Below are 25,567 nucleotides of genomic sequence, written 5' to 3'. Positions count from 1 at the left end.
TAGATCTTCTTATCAAGTATCCGATCAGACTTCCCAATTTTTGCTTTAAAAAGCTCAAATGGACTATTTAATTTATCAGTTTTTCCACAGAATTCCCAAGGCAACCATTATAATGGTTGAAAGACCTTGATAACAAATGTTGGCAATGCATTATTATCAATCATTTTCAGGAAATTGCAGATTTTGAGTAAAAAAAAAAAAGCACCGTTTATCTTTGAAATAACGAGGGCAAAGTGTTTGAGGTAATGTAATCACCATCTTCTTTTTTAGTCACAAGGTAATGAACTACATGTTTAGAAAATACAACATGAAACTCCCATCACTATAGACTAAAGGCTTTTCACTACCGCTTTAAAACTGTTATGGCAGCTGTTTTTGAAAGGATGTTCAGCTGCATTTTTCAACTCCCCACCATGCTTTTGTCATTGGTTTAACTCAGACCATATGCCATGCCAAGACTTTAAAAAAGCTTGCTCTGAACATAATAATAATAACAATAACATTTATTTATAGTCTAAAATCCATATAAAATGCCCAGTAGAATTAACATGCATAAAATGAACAGAATAAGATGCATAAAGTCAATCAATAAATAGGCAGTTAAGATATTAAAATATTAAAATGTATAGTGCAATGTAAATGAATATATGGATAGTTAAAATTTTAAGATATTAAAATAGATAGTATGATGTTAAGTTTATGTCCATTCAAATCAGTTATAAAGCTTTTTGAAAATAAAAGTTTTTAATTCTTTTTAAAAATTGTCCTCAGACACTATATATATAGTCTTTTAGTATACTGGGAGAATGTTCCATTTATTTGGTCCATAGACTTGAAGAACTTGGTGGACGAATGTTCTTAATCTGGCCCTACAAGGCATTAGCAAAAACTGGTCAAGTGATCTAAAACTACGTTTTGGTGCATAATGATGAACTAGTTTTTGTAAAAAAACACACATATATATACATATAAATGTATGTACAAACACAAGTTTAGAGCAATCCCATGCAAGCAAGTTGGATGTTCACTTCATTACACGTTGCCATGTTAAGGAGTAATGTGATACCTGTGTCAGCACCTTTATTCCTGGCATGTCATAGCATGTGACTACCCCTTATACCAAGTTAGTATGTCTGTACAGACACATATATAAAAAAAATACTGCTTAAGTAAAGAAATGCTGTCAGTACACAGATGGAAACACAAATTTACAACAGACACCCGTATCAAACTAACAATATATCTATATCCATGCTCTCAAAATATTAAAGCATTGGGAATACTTCGTAGAAAGGTAAAAAAGTCATGAATTGACATGCTGCAATAAACTAAATCTATTTAAGGTTACTTCATGCATTTTATTTGTATAGCAATCAATAAAACAAATATCAAACAAACAGTGTTTCTTTATTTGTACCTTCAGAATATTAAAGCATTATGAACACTTCACAGAAATGTTAAAAAATGATGCAAGGAGGTGTTTAATACTACCAGATCTATTAAAGGTCATTTCGGTCTATGCAATTTGGTCTACGTTGACTCACACAAAGCAGCCAAACAGTCGGGTGGCCTGTCCGACCTTCAGCCCATCAAATACCTTGACGCCCTTGTCGACCCTTTTTTCGCTACAAAAAACTGGTATGTGCTGCTTTGGACAGAATGTCACTGAAACTTTCCGGGCGATAATCGCTGGCCGACGCCAGCCTTTTGTATAATTGTAAAAAGGTGATATCTCCATGCTAATACCAATGGCATATCAATCCAATCCGGGCCCTGTTCTCTTTATGACTTTAATTGTCGTTTAATTTGAAAGTAATCCTAGAGATGAATTTGACGGCAAAGCGGCCACATTTCCACGTGGCGATAATACACATGCGCAGAAAGCTCATTTTCCAGCAAATCCAGTGACAACGTTTGCGACAACCGACTTCATTGTTTTTTTTTTCAGAGAACAGACGCAGGATGTCATCCATAAAAATAAAAAAGTGTGGCCTAAAGTATTGAAAATGGAAATTCAATACAGTTGTCTCTTGTTTACATATTGGTATTTTCACGGCATGACTTTTTACTACGTGCCTGAAAACTTTGGCTTGTCAAATTTTCTAAATATCTATGGGTGCATTCTCAGAGATTTAGATCGATCCAGAGATTTAGATTTAGATCGACCTAACTCCCTGGGGGTTCACGCTAAATTGCAGTCAACCTAGCGCACATCATAGTTAATAACCCCCTTACAGCTTTTAGTAGGCGGGACAGACGCTTAAGCCGACTAAGCTGACAGTAATCTAGTGAGACTCCACACAGGGATAGATCGATCTAAAATCTATGGGAATGGGGTCTATGTTACCTGCAGTGCATAATCAAAAATTGGTTGTAATTATGCTGTTAAGCATTACATAATATTGCATCAAAATTGAAGAGAACCCCATTTTGGGCACTGCCACTATATGACCAGTAAAGGAAAACCACGTTACTTAGGTTTTCACATATTGGCATTTCAAGGTGTAACTTTGAACTTCCATGTACCTCAAGACCATAGATTGTTATATTTTGTGAATATCCATGATACTCATAGTATATTATTAACTAGAAAGCAAAGCTGGCAAATATACAGATACCATACAGGAAACAAGGCAGCAAAGCTGACACGGACATTGAAAAACTAGCAACTGATTCAGTTCCATGGGATATAAAAGCCACTGAAAATGCTAATTAGTGTGTGAAAAAAAAAAACAGATAAAAAAAACTGATCATGGCAATATGATTACCTTAATGTAGACCAGAACAGGTATACAGAGTTGGGATACAGCTAGGAATTTTGAAGCATTGTTTTTCCCCAATATTACCAAAATTATAAGAATGTTTATCTTTTAATGTATAACCATCTGAAAAGATTTGAAAGCAAAAGCAATACACAGTGAGAAAGAGTAGAATATTTGTGAAAGAGCAGGGTTGACAGAACTGTAATATTCTTAAAAACCAATTGTGTATCTCAGATATTTCATTTCTGGTACATTAAACACCTAAAGACTGGTACATGCATTAACCTCTGAAAATATCTGATTCAAATCAATATTTTCAATTTGGCAGTAACATGACTCTAGATTCATTACAGAAGTCATGGTAATAGAGCCAAATGATTGTGAAAGAATCATGTAATTAATTTTTGCAACAATAATTATATATCAAAATTTCTTGGTATCCTTACTAGTAATTATCTTAGCATCAACTCTGTGGAGTACCAAACTCAGATTTATCCTATAAATAAATGTTTTAAGGGATGGTGAATTGTATTTATCCTGATTTCGCCACTTGCATACATAATATTTAGTGTACATGATATTTTAAAAGGCTGTAACATGTCTTTCAAATATAAGCACTGGTTAATTAAGATGAAAATTGGAAGACTTCAGAATGTAAGTGTGTCTGTGGTGTGTCTCTCCCAGGAGTGGGAATGGTCGCTCAGCACTGTCTCGTAAAATAAAACCTGAATCTCATATGAAGGAAACCTATTCCACACAATGACCACAGTCATAAACTAGGTCAAAGATAAAAGTTCTTCCAGTGATCCTCAGTCCATTATTATGTGGATGAACTACTAGTATAATATGTACATGTGGCACTTAAGTTACGGCCATTTTGTTCTACAGATTTTTTTAAAAAGATGGTCTAAAACATTGATAACTGCTTTACTTGCTCAAATGTCTACACCTGGTTGTTCCAATTTTGAATTTCCAAACAACGAAATTCAATTATATAAATTATTAAAATACATGTAATAAATATTTACAATAAATTATATAAACTTATCAAAGTTAAAACTGAATATCATTTCAGATGCTGCACTAGTGGCAAATTGTTTATCCCCTTTTTTCCCTATTTGCTTCATTAATTTAAATCTGGTATCAAAATTATACATACAGATGTGTTTAGCAGTGTAATTTTTTTCACAATATCAATAAACTTTCCAAATTCCAAGTTGCTTACAGTGGATTTCTTTCAATAGCCTACTCATGTTGTCCCTTCAGGCATCATAATATGATACGATTTTAATACAGTAGATCTCTTTGAACATTTAATACTTCCTTCACTGCAAAAGTTCAAACATATCACAAATACTAAACCGTTACATGTGAACAGACCTTAAACACCTTTAAATGTGTAAATTACCAACACACAAGGTGAACTACAAATTCTATAGCTACTGAAACATCAAAGAAAACTTACAGTTGCTTCACTGAGAACCTGCTTTCATCATCTTTCTTTTCCATCTTAGCAATCAATATTTTGTTTGGCTCTGTCTCAGCAGTTCAGCTTCATATTCACCAAGAGATAATTCTAAAACCCCAAAGACAATGAATAATAATGTCTGGTGCACATCTCTGCATGTCACGGTCACAAGTGATTATTGCTTTTCTCAATAAGAAATGGAAGTACATTCAGTATGTGAAAAGAGAAGCCAGAAGTGAGAGTCACTTTATATTGTATCTAGAACTTTATAGGCAGTCCAGAGAGCTCTTCAGACAGGCTATAGGGAATTCTATGTGAGAAGTTGAGAAGAGTGACGTATGGGAATACACACACTGACATGACATGAAACATTTCCTTAACTCGATGTTCAGTGGCAGAGTCCGGTTGGTTTGTCAGTTTAATGAAACTAGCAGAGCATTAAAAATGACACTTATTGATGTTGAAGAGAGCTGAAAGGATTTTCTGATCCAAAACGTCATAATAAAAAACAAATCAAGCAGAAGGGTTGCATGTAAAAATTTTTTTTTTCATATAAACTCCCTAACACTGAACATTTTGTGTAGGCAGTAGATGATTACCCCGCCTGGAAGTAATTCTGTTACCAGAGAATATGCCATACAGTCACGCAAGCTGATATTATTTCTGAGAAAATGTAGCACAATTCAACAAATGTGCACCCTTACTGAGGTGGAATCAGGGTTAATATCAGGTAGAAAAGTGGCCTTTACAAATAAAGATAAAAGGGATAAAAACATTTGAAACAATCTATTCCAATTTCATTAAAATCATTGAAAAAAATGAAAAACTTTACTTTCTACTGCCCTGGGTTCAATGTCATTCATAGCCATAAAAATTAATGTCAGATTAATAACAATTACAATAAACTAATACCAGATTAAATTCAAGATGATTAAGTGGGGATTAAGTGGCATTGCTTACAAGTGGGGCTGACCATATTTGATCCAGTTAGTCCACAGACCATCTGTTCTGAATGCAACCTAAGGGACCATTCAGATCGAGAAGAGCCTAGGTCTAGCTCACACAGCTCCCCTCACGTCATCTCTAAAGCTGTTGAATTGAGCCGAGATTTAATTACTGTGCCCCTGCAGGGACGCTGCGTGGGGAGGCATGTGAGAGGCGGAGAGACCATTACAGGATTAAGCGATCTTCCTTTCATGTAGGTCCGCCATATTTAGGTCGTGGCCTTGGTAGATCTCAGCTCTTCTCGATCTGAATGGTCCCTATGTCTTATTAGGTAAAGTTGGAAGAGGAAGGGTCAGCAGTTTATTCCTCCTTAAAAAATATAAAAAGCTTGATTAAGCCATCCAGTAATAATTTCATTTTACTGTTGAGTTGCAGAATTTAAAGCTGATCATACAGCATTTCAAGTTTTTTTCTTTTTTCTTTTCTTCTTTTTTATTTATTTACTTATTTATTTATCTATTTTTTGGTAGATTAGACCTTACTGCATGGTGATATTTCATTCAGATGCCCATGCAAGCAGTGCCCTAGACAAAGAATATGAGACTATAAGATGGTCCCCAACATCCATATGGAAAATCAAATTTATCAAATTCTAAACATAAAAAAAATAGATAAATAAATAAATAAATAAATAAATAAATAAATAAATAAAAAGAAAAAAAAATCTTCCAAAAGTTCATATTTATCATCACAACTAGCCTGTCTAAATAATGATTACCTGGGTAGATTTTAAACACAAATAAATAAACTAAAGGATTAGAGAGGCGATACAGGTATGTGCATTTGCATGGAAAACAAAGAAAAAAAAGGGACACCACCTCCAATGTTGTGCTTGACAAGCTCTACAAAATGCAGTAAAAAAAGAGTTCTTAATTTTTTTAGAATATTACAATTAATAACAAAATCGTGGAGAAAAGTTAAAATTCAAATCCAAGGGGGCAGTAAGATTGTGAATATAAGACTTCCCATCTAAGTTCTATAATAAATACAAGTGCTTTTAAAATACTGTATTTGTAAAATGCGGTTCATGGTGAAAAGTATCTCAGAGGTCAAATTCAAGGTCATAGTAAGACTACCAATATACAACTTCCTAGTAGGTTAAAGGTTCCTAAGTAGGTTAAAGGTCAAATTCAAGGTCATAGTACCATTGCCAATATATGACTTCCTATTCGAGTTCAATAGTAAATATGGGCATAACTGTCAGTTTTGGAGATAAAAGGGTCAGCAAATTTGCAAAGTGTAGTTCACAATGAAAAGTAGGTAAAAGGTGAAATTCAAGGTAGGATTGCTGACATAGGATTTCTTATTCAAGTACAGTAGTAAGTATGGGCTTATCAACGCCAGTTATGAAGATATAAGGGTCAGGAAATTAGAAAAGCGTAGCTCATGATGAAAAGTGGGTCAAAAGTCAATTTCAAGGTCACAGTCATATTGCCAGTATATGACTTCCTATTCAAGTTCTATAGTGAATATGGGCATATTTCTGCTAATCTTGGAGTATTTCACATTTTATTTTCACCACTGAATATTGTGACTTATTTTTTAATACAGAGCAAACTGTTAAACTGTATGAAAGACAAAAACAAAAACAAAAAAAAACAAAAAAAAAACAAACAAACAAAAAAAAAAAAAACAGACACCACTTCCCGTATTGCACTTGACAAGCTCTACAAAATGCAACAAACAAGAGGTCTCTAGCATTTACGGTTTCAGAATTAGAGAGTTTTCAGTTTCAGCATCTAATGGTTGCTTCTCCTGTGATAATGCACCAATTGACCCCAAACTCATGAGGATGAAAGATTTCCCTAAGTGCAACAACTGCCCATTATATTTTATGTGACCTACATGCAAGAGATGGGTACACAGGCTCTTGTAGTCTGGGAGGAGAAACGGTAACAGTGACAAGGCAGCCAAGCTGGTGGAACCCAGCGGAGACAGCAGTCAAGACGGGGCTGGACTTAAACTATGTGTACCATCAGTGCTGGTGCAACAATAAATTTTCACTTAGGATGTGGCAGTAGGCCTTTAAAACAACAAGAAATTTGTGAAAATGTAAATTATAAAAAGTAAATCATTGTTCTGGGGCCTACCTAGCCAAGAAAATGTGTAGTCAGCATCACTGAATGCAAATGAAAAGACCAAATCTCACAAGGTTGGGGAAATGCTAGCATATAATTGGTAAAGGCAAGACTGCAAACAAAACTAGACAGCAAAGCTGGCAAAATACAGATACCAAACAGCAAGCAAAAAACACTGCAACAATATTTACAAAAACTAAAACAAAACAAAAAAATAATACTAAATTGTAAAAAAAAAAATCAATCATACCAAATTTTGAACGCAACCAGCCCTATCAGCATACTAGTACAAAGCCACTCAGCAAATTTGAAGTACAAAAAAGGTTTTGCTTTTATGGGGCAAAGCCACCAAAATACATGGAAAAAACGTGAAATATCAATTACTTTTATGAAAATTATCCCATTTTCTTTTTCTAAACAAGCAAAGGTTCTCAGTTAATTTAAAGTAAAACAAAATTTGGTTTGCCAAATCAGTTTTGGGGTAGGTGAACAGCTCACAACTGTTCATCAGATTTTGACAGCGCATGCTATTTGGCATCTAGAATTCTGGGTCAATCCAGCTGCTCTTTCTGTGGAATGATTGTACCCAGGTAGTTAACTAGTTAACACAGGATCTTGCAGTATCAACTTCAATATTGTAGTCTCATCTGCTAAATATATTTCAACTGACTTTGAAAATGAATTACTTTGCCCTTCAAAACTTCAAAACTTTTTATTGCCAGCAAACATTATAAAGCCTATGTGTATGTGAAAGCTTTTTGCGACCCACTGTTGATATTTGGTAAAGAACCATGAACTGAAAATGTGCCCGTCAACAGATAATAATTTTACATGAACAGGCAAGAAGCCAGCAACTTTAAAGGGTAGGGGGGTAGGTCGGAAAAAATGGAGCTTTTACTACTAAATCTTCATGTACCTAGATCAAATTTCAAACCTGAATGGGCCTTTTCCCTTTTAAAATGATACCACACACACACACACACACACCCGTCTATGGGCCAGATGAATCTGTAAATGGAGACCATTTTGCTAAATTTTATCGAAGAAGTTGTAGAGGGGTACCTTCTCTACAACTCTTTGATTTATCCCAGCAGTCTTAGTGCAACCACATGTCTATCAGCATGATTACGGTAAAGTGCCATGAATTTCAAATGGCTCTTAATTTTCAAACGATCTTAAAATTGGCCATCTGGAATTTTTTATGGACCATGAATTTCGATAGGTAAGCAATTTTGCGCAATCTTGATTTTCGTGAATTTCGTACACCTTAAAATTGGCCAACGGGCTATTTTCGCACTCATGTCAATCGGTACAGTTAGCTTAGGGTGCTAAACAACATCATCACCATTCATTAAGATAACAGGAGATACTAGTTTCTGGCTGCCAGAATCGCTTTTGAAAAACAACACTACTGATAATAATACTGTTTTGCGTCTCTAGCCAATAGTACCGCTCGCTATCTAGCACCTTGGGCCATACACAGTGATCGGGTGAAAGTATGTGTATCCCTTGGGTCGCAATTACCGACACTCACCCATCATACATTATGGTAACTCTATATAGATTGTCAGGAGAAGGTAACATATAAGGCCTAGCGACGAACAGATAACTTCCAGTCAAAATAGACAAATTCTATGAAATTCAAACTTTTGAAAGTTCTAAGCACCTCCATTTCATGAATTTCGACCAAAATGATCTTTTTCCAAATAAAAATTTTTTCTACTGTACGAAATTCATGGCACATTACCGTATTGTCACTGGGCACAGGGGCACAATGGCACTTGGCAATAATATCTCCACCAGGGTCCCATCCACCAGAAACAATAAAACATCTGCATTTAAAAAAATTGGGTAAGTGGAGTATAGACTGTGAAGTATCTTTAGGTTTCTTATATTGCATATTTACATAGATAATGTCAACAAAATCAATAAAGTATATTTTAATACAAATAACAAAAATGTCAAGAGTAGATGAGGATGATCTCAATAGACACCTGGACATTGGAGTAAGCATTACTTGTTTTCAATCTTATTGCTTTCATATCTCCTGATTTCTATGAAAAAAAAAAAAGAATTGAATGCAACATGATAACTGTCCCTAGAAATTGATTTTAAATTCTGGACAGTAAAGGTAGGGTATTGATAAAATATCACATTGCTAGTTAATAACACATTTTTTCCAGTGCATGATTTTTTAAAGTCAATCAGTTCTAAGCCTGTCTGTATGTATCACTGCGTCCTTACAATTCTACAAATCAGGTTTCCAAAAGTAATTAAATTTCTTGAGCCAAACTCATTTCATTAAGACACATATTAACAGGGTAAAACTCGCCAAGCCAGACACCTGATCAATAAGTATGTTTGCCGAGACAGATTACAAACATGGCTTTATGCATGAAGCTGTTAATAACAGCCTGAATAAACTAATATACCACCCATATACTCAAATAAAAAAAAATTCATCTCAATAAAGTAAAGTAAGTGAACATAAAATCTTTCATCAGTGAGACTGATTTGCTGTACAGATATAAAATTCAACAAATCATGTAAATTAGTAACAGAAAAAATTATAATAATGTAAACTGCAATTGCATTTATACTAAGTTTCTGAACATAGAATTATGCGCCTTAGGCATGCAAGCACATATATGTACACACAAACAAAAACACACAAACACACACTGGCAATGCACTTTTTAACTGAGGCCCCATTCAAAATGGGATGATCTGAGGACTTACTGATCATATTTTTGCTTTATTTAATACCTTGATTTCAATCTCCTCTTAATTAAGGAAATCAATATGCCTGATATAAAACTTGTTTGACTCTTTCAAATATCACACAATAGCAAAATAGGATAATACATTGGTTTCATGAAAACAGATTGACCTTAAAGAAAACATACAAGGATTCTTAAATGTTAAATGACATTATACATGCATGTTGAATATATTACAGAGTATGCAATCATTTCAGTCTTTGAAAAGACCTATAATTTATGTGTATGGGCCCCATTCGAAATGGAAGATCTGAGTACTTACTGATCCGCTCACTAAATATGGCCGACCAGCGTTAAAAAGCAATGACGCTGAAGCCTGATGGTCTCCCAACTCCACACCCACCTTTAAATGGATCAAATCTCTGCTCCAAGGTTAAATTGCTTTTGAAATGTGGTCATTGAATTGCCGTTGATCTACCTAAATTCAACATCAAATGTTGATCCAGCCACGTCAAAATGCCATCATAATGTGACGTTGACTCAATGTTGTATTTTGGTCAGTGACTCAACGTTGTTGTTTGGTTGTTGTGATGCAAGACATGGATCGTAATTTAAATTATTAATTATTGAAAACATGATACTTTGTTATCAATACTGTAACGAACTTTATCAAAATATTAAAAACGGTGTTTTAAAGTAAAAGTGACAGTTGTTTTGTGTCTTTAGTGAACTACTGAATTTTCTTAACTAGTTATTCAAAAATACATTCCAATAAACTTCCTTGCAAGGTCAGCTAACACTAGGATGAATAAGTAACTGTAAATGTGATGGAGTGAAGTTAACAATATTGAATGACAGTTTACGGTACCCTGTTATAGATAGACAGGTTGAGGTGACCGTGGCTTTCCTATATATATATATATATATATATATATATAAAAACAAAACCTTGAAAACCTAACTTTAAGGCCATACATGATATATACCCTACATGTATTTAGCCATCAAACATGTCCTACTGCTAAACACATCCAGGCTAAAAGGGTGTACCATGCTTAGATGCAAAACATGCTTAGGAGCTAAATGCGTTGAAAAAATCAGACAAAGCAGGCACTTGGATGTTTTTACAGTGTACGTTATAATTGTGTACCTGTGTTTTGTACCAAAAATAAAAACATTTCAGGTCATTTTAATGTCTTTTCATGCAAGAATGTTGTCTAACAACTTGGGTTGATACAATGTTGTTATCTGACGTTGATACAATGCAGTTATTTGACGTTGATCCAACTTTCAAATCCAACGTTTATCCAACATCTTATCAACTTTATGGTTCAACGTTAAAACAACATATTTTGCCTGTTGGGAAGGTCTTAAATAAAGCAAAAATATGATATGAAAAATAATCTGAATGATATGATTCTAATATAGTAGCTTTGCATGGTAAGTTTATCATAAAGCAATTATTTGAAGCACGTTTTACTTACAGTCAATCTGCACGTGAAAAAATCATTACTATCTTGATTCATTTAATGTGAATTGTATTTTTAGGTGAAATACTATTGCAAGTATCAAAAATTAGCTTTCTCCTTCTGTAACAGGTCTTTAAGACTATTAATCTGAATCTAATTATGAATAGGAAAAAAAAGATTTTTGCATGTATTACCATTTAGAACATACAGAATAACCATAGGAACAATTTGGTTCCACATTAATATCCAGAACTAGCTGTTCTTGCCTGCTGGGATATAACATGTCTGAATATAGGAATAACTGACCTTTAGATGATATTTGACTTAGAACTAATCAATAGTTAGCTAAGTCACAATTTTAGAAATGCATAGTAAGTCATGACCCACAACTTCTGAATTCTGATGGATTTTCACTGGGATCCAATGGGATTTCTTTCTTTCTTTCTTTTTTTGAAACAATGTGAAGATTATTTATCAGCATGCAAAGATTAAACACAAAAACATATAATAATGTTACTGTTTGCAATCTCCTTACTTACAGGGTGATTTGCCTTGAGATGTTTCCCCATTTATGTTTATAATCCAAGCACTGTTATTACTAACCAAATGACTGTGTTCAGGGCATGCAAAATGGTCTATAAATGTCTTAATGCAACAAGTTCAATACAAACAGATTATTAAAAAAAAAAAGTTAAAGCCCCTTTACACTAGATGGCGTCCTTTCTGCGTCCCTTGTGTGACCATGAAACTGGCATTGCTGTGGTCAAAGACAGGAGGCACAAGCATCGCTTTGGTTGCAGAATGAATGCTAAATGATTGGTCAATTGTTGGCACATTAAGAATATTTTTTATTCTCAAACAGGGCCTTACTATAGTATGCAGAAAGAATGCCATCCAGTGTAAAGGGGGGTTTACAGAAAGAGAGTGGACTAGAAGAGATATTTTAATTCGCACATTAGAATTAATTTCTGTCTTCATAATTCTAATAATATTCACAACACAATCAATTCATCTGGATATCAACTCTTTCCCACTTATGAAATACACTACCAGGTATCTAACAGATATATATCCGCCATTTATCCTGGTGTATAGCCAAGTTAGGTCACGTTTCAAGACTTAAGTGTGGTAGTTTGTGTGAATGCAGGAAGATTTCTGTAAACTGGTTTCCTAAAATCCTGTTTACAATGAAGATTATTGAGTACTAATCCAATAACTCACTTGAACTGGAAATTGGTGAAGGGGCTTATTATACACAAGAATGTAAGAAATGAAACAGTGCCAGTCTGTCCATGAAAAATAATTTACATAGTGGTCAATCATACCAAATCTATATAATAATAATAATAATAATAATAATAATAATAATAATAATAATAATAATAATAATAAATCTTCCTCAATGCTGCCTTAAAGAAATGACCTAGATTGCCTTGAGATGCTCTGCTCTGTTTTGCTTCAAAAGAACTGGCTGTATCTGGATGTGACAAAGATAATGTGTTAGGTGAAATCCATTCTGGTACTGTCTTTGGCAAAAATACAGCATCCCCTTCACACTGAAATATGTCAGGCTGAGGCTTTCTTTAAAACACATTTTTTCTTGTCCATAAAACATGGAACCTACATTTTTAATATGACTCCATTATTCATAAAAAAAATTAAAGACAAATTTTAACATTAAAGATCAAGGTCTATATTTCTGAAAGGAGATTTAGATCTGCAGTAGCTGAAAAATGTCAACTACTGCACTGGACAAATTCCAATGTTGAAACCCTTCAGTCTTAAGGTATGTGTTACATGCTTAAGTTTGCCATGTCTCATTTCCTGTTATCATTCACCAAATGTCACAAAACCCAATGATTCCTTGACCTTTATGGTTGGAAAATGTTATAAAATGTGGTTAAGGACTTAAAACACACCATAACACACAGTCTTATATTTTTTAAATCTGGATGGTATTTTGGACTGTTCAAGTGGTGTCATTAAAGATAATTCCCCTACTTGGGTTTTGAAAAAAAAATTAAAAAGCATAAAATAGCATGCTACAACCCAGCACACCAGGGAATTAATGTATCATAATGTATCATAATTTTAACTGTCAAGTAATCCTCTCTTAATGACTTAGGAAATTGAGCAAAAAATTGCTTTGCACCTATGTTCACTTATTGATCTCTCCATTCCACCTGACTGTCAAGTTTTCCCCATGGAAGTTTATATACTAGTACTGAACATATAATCCTATTGATTGGAATACATACAGGTGTTGCAATCTTTATCTCATCCAGGAAATCATCTCCAATTTGTAGTTTACAATTTAGGTCTTGTTAAAAACACATGGTGCTGCAATCGTGTTAGTAATGATAGTATTATATGAAAATGTATGTCTGGCAATTAATTGTAATTTACAAATGTCTACTACAGAATTGTTATGCTGTAATGAAATAGACTGGATCAAGCAAGAATAAAAATGAAATTGCTCATGGAGCAGGTACTTATGAATTATATATAAGCTTAACTTCCAACACAACATATTTACATAAATATAGAAGATAGAGCAAAAAGATGTTTGAATAAAATTTCTTTTGAAGGGACACTGTATGGGTTTGGATTCTTATAAAACCTTATATACATCTTAGGAATAATTTAACACTTTCGGTAAAAAACTTGAAAATTTCGTCAATCTTGAAAATTTCATCAAAAGAGGATTTTCTGCCGACGTTATTTTTTTCACTTTGAAAATTTCGTTGAGCTTGAAAATGGGCCCTCTGGATAATTTTGAAAAGTTCATTGCAATGTATGAAAGTCACTACATGTATGTAATTCAGATTCCTTGATTTTTAAGTGATATACACATTTACACCTAAGGTACTACTACTATAATAGACAGAAACATTAACTATATCGTTCAGCATATAAATAATCATCACATTTACATAGACAAATAATTGTATGCTCATATATATATTTGCGGAAGATTGTCGGCAGGAGTTCATTTGGAATCTGAGCAAGACGAAAAGGTAATTTTGATATTTGTTTCAAGGGACTTCGTTCATGGAAGATCGTCGGCAGGAGATCATTCGTGAGACGAGAGGGCAATTTTCATATTTGTTCAAGAGACTTCCTTCGCGGGAGATTGTTCGCCGTCCGAGTGAGACGAGAAGGCAATTTTCATATCTTTAGCAGGAGATCGTTTGCGTAAGAACGTCAGTAGATTGTTCGCCATCCGAGTGAGACAAGAAGGTAATTTTCATATCTTCAGCAGGAGATCATTCCCATAAGATCGTAGTAGATCGTTCGCGATCTGAGAGAGACAGCAAAGCAATTTTCATAATTGTTCAAGGGATGTTGTTTGCGTAAAATCGTCAGGGGGAGATCATTCGTCCCCGAGCGAGAGGAGAAGGCAATTTTCAAATCTTCAGCGGGAGATTGTTCGCGATGTAAGCAACAATTAATAGAATGCAATTTTCATATTAGTTCAAGGGACTTAGAGACTTTGCTCGCGCAAGATCATCATTACCGATTATTGTACCCCCCCCCCTTTGCTGTGGCAGATTTGGAATTTGGAGTTTGGAAAATTTCATCATATCCAGGAGTCGGGGAAAGTCGAGGAAAGGAATTTTGAAAAATTCGTCTGATGTACGCAATTTAAAATATTAATTAATTTTCAAGCGACGAAATTTTCAAGTTTTTTCCGTAAATAATTTTTGTAGTGCACCTGATGTTGATATTTATATTGGAAGTAATGGGAAGTTATAATGACTGTCCAGTTTATTTTATGCTAAAATCAACATTTATAAATTTTATGAAAGAACAAACGCAAGTAAAGAGATGAATAGGTAAATGCTTCACGAATGCATGAGAATTGATTATTTACTCGAAAAATTCACTTTTGGTGGAGCAATCTCATGGAGTGTCCCTTTAAGGTTTATTAAAAATTGTATGTGAACCTTATGCCATAAATACATATCGGGGTATATGTAGCTAAATATGATTCTTCAAATGGTGCAAGTAATGTTTTCTAAAAGAAATAAGCTTGACAAATGCATGGCCACAAATTGATTAAAAAAAGGATTTTTTGTGTAGATATTTTCTCCAAGGCGCTCTTTAATAATTAGTGGATAATCTGGCCTTAATAGTTCTTAAGGTGGTTTTTATTATTGTTGTAAACCACTTTCATTTTTGTAAATGTAATTAATGTTTATAGATTTTGTTTTTAAAAGTTTAAAATGAGAAATATCAAAGTTAGCTAACCACAGTTTAAGGTATAATAACAGTTAGTTTTGGTTGAAAAATGAATGATCCTGGGGTGAATAGCAAACTTCCAAGACTTATTAATGTATAATGAAATCGTTTTGACGTTAAAAAATTGATCTTTTTTTTCTAAAAAGGTTGGGTTTTTGTTATAATCTCTTTTGTAACAAAGTACTATCATAAATGTATAATGAAATTGTTTCGACGTTAAAAGTTTGATCATTTTTCTTTCTAAAAGGGTTGGGTTTTTGTTATAATCTCTTTTGTTACAAAGTACTATTATACATGTAGTGGTCTGATGTCGGGTTGACAACAACTGCTGACTGCATGGCCCTGTTTGCTATCTGGGGTCTCAGGCCATTCCTTGTGGGGCACACTTTGAGGGAGAATCCACACTTACGAATGCACTGTTTTTCAAGACAAAAAGGACACTGCCCCTACTCTTCATGCCACAATGAAGCCACTATACACCAGAGAAAGTGAACAGTCAGTGCAGACTGTAAAGCGCCACTTGAAGGTCGTTCAAAAACTTGAAGCATCCAGAGTAAATAATGATTATTCAGTTTACTATATTATGCCTACCAACACCATTTAAACTCATTATATTTCATTTCTGTTAAGTACATAATAGTTCTAAAATAAGAAAATTGTGATGGAATACATACAATTTTTGTCCACACATCAATTTTGTACTTTATGATGATTCACAACAGCAAGGGGGGGGGGGGGGGGGGTTGCATGTGTCTAGTTGTTTATTTTGATATACTGGTAGTGGTCATTGTATACATAAAATGTTTGTCCCCTAAATACCTCAAACATTTTGATGAGATAGATATATGTTAGATTGTCTCCTTTCGAAGTTTAATGTTCTATTTTTTTATTTTCAGTAAAAAAATTAATTCATAAAAAATAAATATTTATAAATTGTTCCTCCCAAAGTAAACTCTGGGCTAATCTATTCTCACATTTTCCATATCGCTGACATATTACATATATAGTCCAAGTACTGAGTGAGAATAGCAACTAATATCATTTTCACCCTCAAATTCTGTCAATAACCCTCAAGCCACTGTCAAGAAGCTGTACATGTGAAGAAGCTGTAAATACTGTAATTATGTATACTTCACGTACAACGTACTTCTAAGTAACACCTCCTGAAGACTTACTCTGATACTTAATTTGGCAATTGCAACCAAGAAAAAAAAAACAAACATGTGACTCACAAGCTAAACTGAAAATAGAACTAGTTGCATTTATGTAAATTTATATATTTGTGTAATTTTTCAATCTGCTTTTAACCAAAAAGCCCTGTAAAGAATAACTGTTAACTTAAACTGAAAATAATTACAGAAATATTAATGGTAAGATAAATATAACCCTCTGAATGAAGATATTCTATTCATATATGAACCCAAAGTCTGTTTTTCTAGCAAATAAATTGGTCAACTCAGATCAACTGACTGACATGTCAATTTCCAATTTTGAGCAAATCCCCAAAGACAATTATACTGCATGACCAAAACATTTCATTATCTGTACTTTTTCATAACCATAGCTGACCTACAGCTCAGTACAGACTGGTCCTTCAAGTTGAGATTCCCAACTTCTGATAAACTAGTAATAATTACATTTCCTCTTCCTATGGTTTAACAACAAAATAGGTCAAACAGTGTTCGTCCCATGGCATGTGCAAACCAAATTTTTATTTATAAACAAATGTCCATATTTAAAATAAAATCAAACAGACTAATTTTATTTCTGTATTTTTTTTTTTTTTCAAATAAGTGTCAGCCTTTCCTAAATGGTGTACCACATGAACTACCTCTGGTTGATAAGGTGATCTAATGACAAAGGAAAGGCAAATCAAACATCAAATCTTTTAGTTGTACAGATCATTTGCCTGTAAATCAGCAGTACAATCAATAAATCTAAAACTGTAACTGTGTATGTATGGAAGTCTACTTTTGATGCTAGGAGCCAACACTAGTTTCTACCTTTTCTATCACAAAAAAACATGAGAGAGAGACAGCAGACCAGAGAAGAGGAGAAAAGAAGAGAAAATATGTAGGTCTACCAATTCGCTTGTGGATTATCCCCATATCATTTCAAATGAAATTAGCCAAAATAGCCCAGTGGCACGACACACACAAAAAAAGAGAATAAACCACTTAAGTGTCAATCTACAAATTTAACAATATGTTCCCCTATGTTATTGCTGAAAAATAATAATCTAGGGAATATTGCTTTTGCTGCGATCTAGAACCCTGATTGTCATGTGCCATTGTAATATGACATCCACTATTACTGACTAGAATCTAATTTTGATTTCCCAAAGGCAACTCCTATCAATATTCCTGAATCTATGCATATAATACACTTAGATAAAATAAAACTATTGAGAGTCATAAAATTGGGAACTGGGCAAAGACTTTTGGCCAAACAGATCTTCCAGGTTTATTACATTAGCTGTTGGTACTTCTATTGACTAAAACACTGATATATAATACTAATTTGATAAAATTCATATTTCACCAGTAAATCTGTGTATCATTGTGACCCAAACATGTATACAGTCATAATAAAATATTACACACACACACACACACACACACACACACACACACACACCAGAAAATAAAATATTCAAACACTAAAACTCTAAATAATTAAAAATCCCAATTAAATTTAATACAAGTCAAACACCCAGGCATGCCCTTAATACATGTTTAAACATAATTATAAAAACAAGGATGAAACCCTTGTCACCCTTTGTAAACTGACATGGCCAGAAATGTGCAGCATTCACGCGATACGCGAGGGCGCAACAGTAGGGCTTCACGTGACTCAACTAACCAATCACAGCACAAGAAGCGCATCGCACACAGACTCTGTGATAAGTGCTCAGCCCATTGTCAAGTAGTGTTAGTTCATGCATGGACATAATAAGATGTCTTATTATGTCCATGGTTCATGGTAACAAGCGCCTGATATGTGCAGAGAAGTTTATTATTATAATATATATTGTTCTTATTGTTACATTATTAAATCTAACTCTGTATCCACGTAGTAACTATACTGTACCAAGTCAGGTACTGATGATGTGCAGAGGTCATAGACCCCATTTCCAGAGATTAGATCGATCTACTTTAGATCGACCTAACTCCCTGGGGGTTCACGCTAAATAGCTGTCAGCCGGGCGGACACGAAAGTTAATTACCCCCTTACAACTTGTAGTAGGCGGGACGGACATTTAAGCCGGATTATCTGACAGTAATCTAGTGAGACTCCCCGCGGGGATAGATCAATCTAAAAGCTCTGGGAATACAGCCATATATTCCAGAATAAGCCATTACCACTGATTTATAACTTTTATTTTTGTTTAATATGTTATTCGTGAAAGAGTTCATGAAAGATTATTTTAATTTGTTAAATAGTGATCTTATTCTTTTTATATTCAAATAATTGAATAATGTGGGTACAATTGGATTTCCACTTCTTATTTGCATTTTTCCTTTACTACAAGATTATTTTGGAACAGTTGCAGCATTAAAAATTTAAATAAATAGCAATCTGAAAGAAGAATTTTGCATAATTATTAAATGATGATAGGAATTTTGGATTAAGTGATTAGTTAAATACTAAGTAGTGATATGGTCAGTCAATTTATGTAGAATCTGATAATATGATTGAAAATACTGATTGAATTCTTGACCTTGCACTGGGCAGTATTACATTTGTGCCAAGTCCTCTTTTGGGACTCCATTGTACAGTACGTGGTAAAAAATCTTCAATTGCCATGAAAGTTTTTCATCAGACTCTATATGGTGCTGCTATCTGCTGGTGCTATCCGCAACGAATTAATTTGCCTTTGTTTCTGAGTGAATTTACCGTCTAAAATCACTATTACTGAAAATATTTGCATTTTGCTGAGGGTAAGCTAGGCAATATACGGCAAACTTCTAAGTACGTGTGTACAACAGAATTTTTTAAAAAACCCTAGCGATATTTGGTCAGGAGTTGCTTGAAGCATAGCACAGCGTTTCTGTCTATCGGCATCATGCCGTTAGTTTGTCAATTCTCACGAATTACCCACGAATCGCGAACCCATTCATTTTCCTAGAAACTCACTGAAAATGCACGCATGCGCAGTGGGCTAGGCGTGACGTCATGCAGTGCATTTCTGGGGATGTCATGCCAATTTTCGAAAGTAACCTGCTTCTTTACTAAACAAAGTCAATCAGTAAATTTAAAGTAAGACAAAAATATAGTTTGGCAGATATGCGGCGAATGTCATGTGTCGGACAGCAACAGCGATGGCACGGACAGACCAATCAGTGTCTGTACATAAAAAAAGGTTGCTCAAATTTCTCTTTTTCTCAAACAATAGATAATAACATCATGAGACTTCACAAGATTATTTAAAGATGCATTTGAAGCAATTTCCCATGTCAAATCATTGCCACTAAACCCAGTCAAATGCCACCATACGTATAGTTAGTTGGCAGACTTTTATGGACTGGAGGGATGGATAAATGGGTTAAATTTAGGACAGAGACATTTGATTAAGTTGCACTTTAAAAACTTGTCTTTTTTGAGGGGGTGGCTGACTGCATGATTGATTAATTCTATTAATACTTTTGGACTTTATTCGAGCCAAAGAAGAAAATGGCAGTTGTGATTCATATGCAATTTATGCATTACAGGGAATCTTCGCTTGCTTCATATGAAAATTTCTTATTATCTTTAACAGGAAAAAGTTATCGATCTTTTAAAGATATTTCAATAAGTACCTACTTTGGAACCGACAGCACTTTGTTGGTTGTCACAAGATCTACTGAAGTACAGGAAAATCTTTTGATTTCATTTTTGCTTAAGATCCCATCTATCCCCCCTTCCTAGCCAGCTACCCTCTACCAGGGTGACAGATTGATTGTTTGCGACAGATTGGTAATTGTTTGCATTACTGTTCAGGCACTGTCACTTAACATGCCCAAACCAAGTCCTCTTGACAGCAATCAAGACAGTTAATTGCTCTTATTTTAATCACTTGCTCTTTTGTGACAAATAAAATAACCCTTTCTGAATAGTTTGTTTCTTCAGATTGAAATTAACTGAGGAATCTCCTGTAATAACTCCCTACAGAGCGGGTACAATGCCATCTGCATGTGTGCAAATTTAATTGCTTCCATCTGGCCAAAAGTCACAGGGTGGCTTTTTTCAAATGTTCCCTGTAATATTTGCCACCCTGGTAGAGGGTACTAGCCAGCCTAGGTGATAGATTTTGTTGACACATCTAATCAGTTTAATACCTCTGTGCACATTAACGAGGTCTAAATAACCTAGAATGACTTTTGCAGCTACATAAACCAAGGAAAACTGAACAGACCAAATCAATATTGCTGAATCATTCATACAAAAAAATCTTCTCAATATGCAAAAATTCATAGATGCATGAACTTTCTAGAATCCATGATAGAGGTTATGACATAAGATGGTGATGTATTGTTGGCTGTGAAGATTTATAAGCAAACTGTAGACAATTTTACCTACTGTATCATGATTAATAATTAAGCTGAAACTGCTCTTTATATTAGTTTCACTATACAGCAAGGGAGATGCACTTTCCTGCTACATGGTCCTACACAATCAAGATTAAAGTTAACCTAATGGATGAACCAAGTCATAGCTCCATCATAAGTGACAGCCAGTGCTCAATTTGTTTATGAAGCAACCACTATGATGTTTTTGCAATATTGCAATGACAAAGAGCAGTGACAAACACATTTTGCATTAAAGCAAATTCATGATCCACTTTAATTTATATATAAAATATTACTTTTTTTAATTAAAAAATTTTCTCTAAAAACTTCTTGTTCATATAAAGTATTGGTGACTTATATCTGTATTTATTATTGGTACATGCATGTTTGAAACTGACACAAAAGTCTTCATTGTTAAAAAGACCTACATAGAATTTTTGTTGTCATAAAACCATGTATTTCCTTTTAAAATATTTATGTAGTATTTTTTAAAGAATTATATAGTATATTTATATAGTATTTTTAAGGTATTAAATTGCAGGGAGTTTTGCTTCCTTTCACAAGTTGCTTTAAGGTTAGTGTAGGTCAGTTGAAGGTACTCTCCACAAGATTTACCTGCCAAAATGGATTTTTCTTGAGAAAAGGGCAATTTTTTCCAACTCATGAATCATTGCTTGATCCGTTCCTGCATGTGGATTTCACGTCTTATCCCATTTTTAATTTACCAAGTTAGTTCTAAAAAGACTGACCAGTCATCTAGAACGATATCTGCCTTCACAGGTATCGCATTGTTTACACGCAAATTCACACCAATACCCTGCACAATCAAACCAGGAAATGACCAATACAGTGTGGGTATTTTTGATCATTAGGGTTTTCCTGGGGTCAATTGTAAAATTTCCCCAACTACCATCCCATGCATATATTACACCTAGCATTTTTCCATTTTGGAAAAAAGCAGATTTTCTCAAAATAAGCACTTTTTAACCAATTTAGTCATTTTGTCTGGGCTTGTTACAAAGAGAGAACACAAGGGAAGGAGTGCATGTAACAATCGCTCTAATTATGAGCAAAATTTAAGTGTTTTGATGTAAGAAGTTGAAAAGTAATGGGGAGAATTAGAGAGCTATGCATGGGTAGCTTCAGGTATTGTTCGTTTTATTTTATTGTATTCTATTTATTTATTTATATTGGTGCCACATGCAAATCTTTTGAGAAAATTGCTGCTTTTCTATAATTTAAAGCTTATCACTAAGCTAATGTTTGTTTTGCTGTTCAATAAATGGTTCAAAACACTCCACATGGAAGCAAAATATGTCTTTCCCATGGCCTGATAAGATAAATCTACTGTAAGACCTCCACTTACCTTTCTAATTTGTGAAGCCTTCCAACTCTTCCCTTATGCTTAATTATCTTTGGAGAAACTGGTGCCCGTCTTAAATTCTTGAGCAATGCCAGCTCTTCCACCACTTTCTCTTCCACAGGTCTTTCTATGTCAGGCCCAGTCACAGTGTCAGTCATCTGCTTTGACCACCCCACTTCATCTTGTTCTGTCAGATTGTTGTCAACATCACTGGCAGTAGAGGGACCTGCCATGTTTCCTCTTTGTTCTTTGTCACGATCAGAAGGATAGTCTGGATAGCCGAGCTGTGAATCCTTCAAGATGGCAGGACAGGTATCACTGGAGAGAACTCCTTTCACTCTAGTCTTTGATTGAACCTGTGTTTCACCTGCTGTAACTAGTGGACCCTGTGTCTCAGCTGGATGTAACACTTCAACTTTTTCCTGTTCTACTGTAAGCTCCACTGATTTCATTTCTGATTCTGCATTTTGGTCACCATTTTGAGAATATGACTGCTCATCCCCTGGCTCTGTAATATAACTATGTTGAGTTTGTATGGTATATGGTACTTTATCTTGCAAAATTTCTGTCTCTTTGCTAATTGAAGGCTCTGTTTCCATATTGTGTGATGTCCTCCTCTATAGTTACGACCTTGATGCTAGAGTTTATAGATACTGATGTAGATTTATTGTTGATATCTGCAACTACACCTGAATCAGTTCTAGTGGTTTCTGAATCAGTTGTAGTGTTTTTGACATCTGAACTTTTTTATATTACTCCTTCAGAGCCACATAAATCACGTGCTGCCGTCATCTACAATCCAGCCTATACAATATTGAGAATGTTCATGTCACTGTAACGAGTAGATGGAATTTCAAGTGATGCCCCTACACCTCCTTTACATTGAAGTTACACACCATAGTAGGTATATTACTTTTATTAACTACACATGTTCAGCTTATATATTGCCAAGCACTATGGCAAAACCCACGCTTAAGCCTAAAATCCTTAAAACTTGCTCCCCTTTCCAATGACTTCTTGGGGCATTATTAATTCAATTAGTCCATGCTGTTTGAACTATAAGTAACCCCCAGTATAATATGGTTATCTTTAATAACCTGTATTTTAAGTTAGTCAGTAGTTGGCTTAGTGGGTTCCCCATGTAATAGTAGTTGGTTTAGCAGGTTCCCCAAGTAATATATAATCATGAATTATTCACTACCTTAGAGTACATACCTGGTTGAGCAAGAGCAGTGGTCATTAGTTCTTCCAAGTAAACAAGAAACCTGAGGCCAAACACCTCAAAATATATTGGAAAAATAATGATACTTAATTATGTCATAGGAAATCTGCTTTTCTGCAGTGATCATTTTTTTAACAAGAGTGATTTACAGGTTTCAGACTGAGAGAAAACAATCTCCCTTGACAGCACTGTTTTTACAAAATGGTATTTATCATGAAGACATAATATAAATGTTTAGGTATGAATGTCTCAAAGGTCAATGTGGCAACAAATTCTGTCACATATATCACACTGGAAAACAGTTCTGCACACTTACTTTTTTTTATAAATCAACAATATTGACATATTTTTTTTTCTGGAGAATATATTCTTCTTTATTGTTATAATAAAATTTCAATATTTAAAAAAAATTATCACTTAAAACATTCTATTTCAGTAAACCTCACAATATCAGAATCTACAAGCTTGTTCATTATTAAGACTAGCTGCTCAAGGTTGGAGTGTAAGTGATGTTTTTTTAATCTCCACCAATTAATGAATAAATTTATAACATGCCCACCATCTATCAGCCCCAAAGCACAATTAACAGACTAAAGATATAATCCAATCTGATGCTGAAAGTCACATATGGTGAGGATTGAAAAAAGAAATATGGCACTACCCTGGTTTCTAAATCCCAAAATCAATGAAAGTATGTAATTTGGGTGTCAAATGAAACAAAGAAGAAATTAAGAGCTAGAAAACTGAAATCCTGGAATCATAAGTATAGCAAACACTGTCGGCTACTGTAAATTACTCTTTCATCCAAGATCAAAGCAGATCTTGAGAGCCTATTTAAATGGCTCAAAACCAGCAGCAGCAGTAATATGAATCTGAGAGGGAGTGTACTGGTAGGTACCGTAATAGTACCCTCTAACAGGGCGACTGATAGATTTTTACGGATATTCACAGATATGTCTCTAGCTAGATAGATTGTCATTTTAACTCTAAGTCACTTAGAGTTAAAATGACAATCTATCTAGCTAGAGACATATCTGTGAATATCTGTAAAAATCTATCAGTCGCCCTGGTAGAGGGTACCGTAATAGTAACATAAATGTAGCCTATTCTTTTTAGAGTAAAGCTCGAGTACTGCATACATACACCTTGTCACAAGGAACTACATCAAACCTTAATTCCAGTTATACTAGTGTCTACACTTAAGAGGTATGATGAAAGATATCTTCAAATTTCTAGAAAAAAGGTTTAATATTTTGATACAGAAAGTGTCTTTGCAAGTCAAAATAAAGTTGGAAGTGTTATTATTACCCCAAATTCTGATGTTCAGTAAAGATAAAGTGACATCATAATCATTAATGTCTTTCTTTTAAATTGTATATAATTAACACAAAAGTCATTTCATCAATCTTTATCTGTGATGTCAAATTCTTTGTATTAAAGGTGTTGCATCCCCCATCCAACATATCACAGATATCAGTCCAAAGACAAGGCTTCTTTTTGTCCTGTTTTCCATTATTGTTAAAAAGAAATATATTGCATCAGCCCATTAACCTAAAGTTATTTCTTTTTGTTTCAAAAACGTTCAAGCAATTACTTCACTGCGGGTGTCTAGATGATGATAAGAACTTTGGGAATTGCATTAGGTGAGGCATGCTTCTGATGTAACATTACACCTGGCTGGGATCACAG

General features: G+C 34.3%; 1 protein-coding gene across 2 annotated transcripts in view; it reads right to left on the bottom strand.

The window, feature by feature from the left end:
- LOC106171458 (uncharacterized) overlaps positions 1-23,446 on the bottom strand; it is a 45,951-nt gene extending 22,505 nt beyond the window's left edge. For both annotated transcript variants that reach the window (XM_013551813.2, XM_087000313.1), the window contains exon 1: positions 22,660-23,446. In XM_013551813.2, the coding sequence (XP_013407267.2) occupies positions 22,660-23,255 (596 nt within the window). In that variant the 5' untranslated portion in view covers positions 23,256-23,446. The remainder of the gene's footprint in view (positions 1-22,659) is intronic.
- Positions 23,447-25,567: the final 2,121 nt, after the last annotated feature.

This window comes from Lingula anatina, chromosome 1 (assembly GCF_051362555.1).
Source record: "Lingula anatina isolate TDL-2025a chromosome 1, LinAna3.0, whole genome shotgun sequence".
Taxonomy (NCBI): Eukaryota; Metazoa; Brachiopoda; class Lingulata; order Lingulida; family Lingulidae; genus Lingula; species Lingula anatina.
Note: the sequence above shows the minus strand (reverse complement) of the source record. Positions and strands in the feature narration are given on the sequence as shown.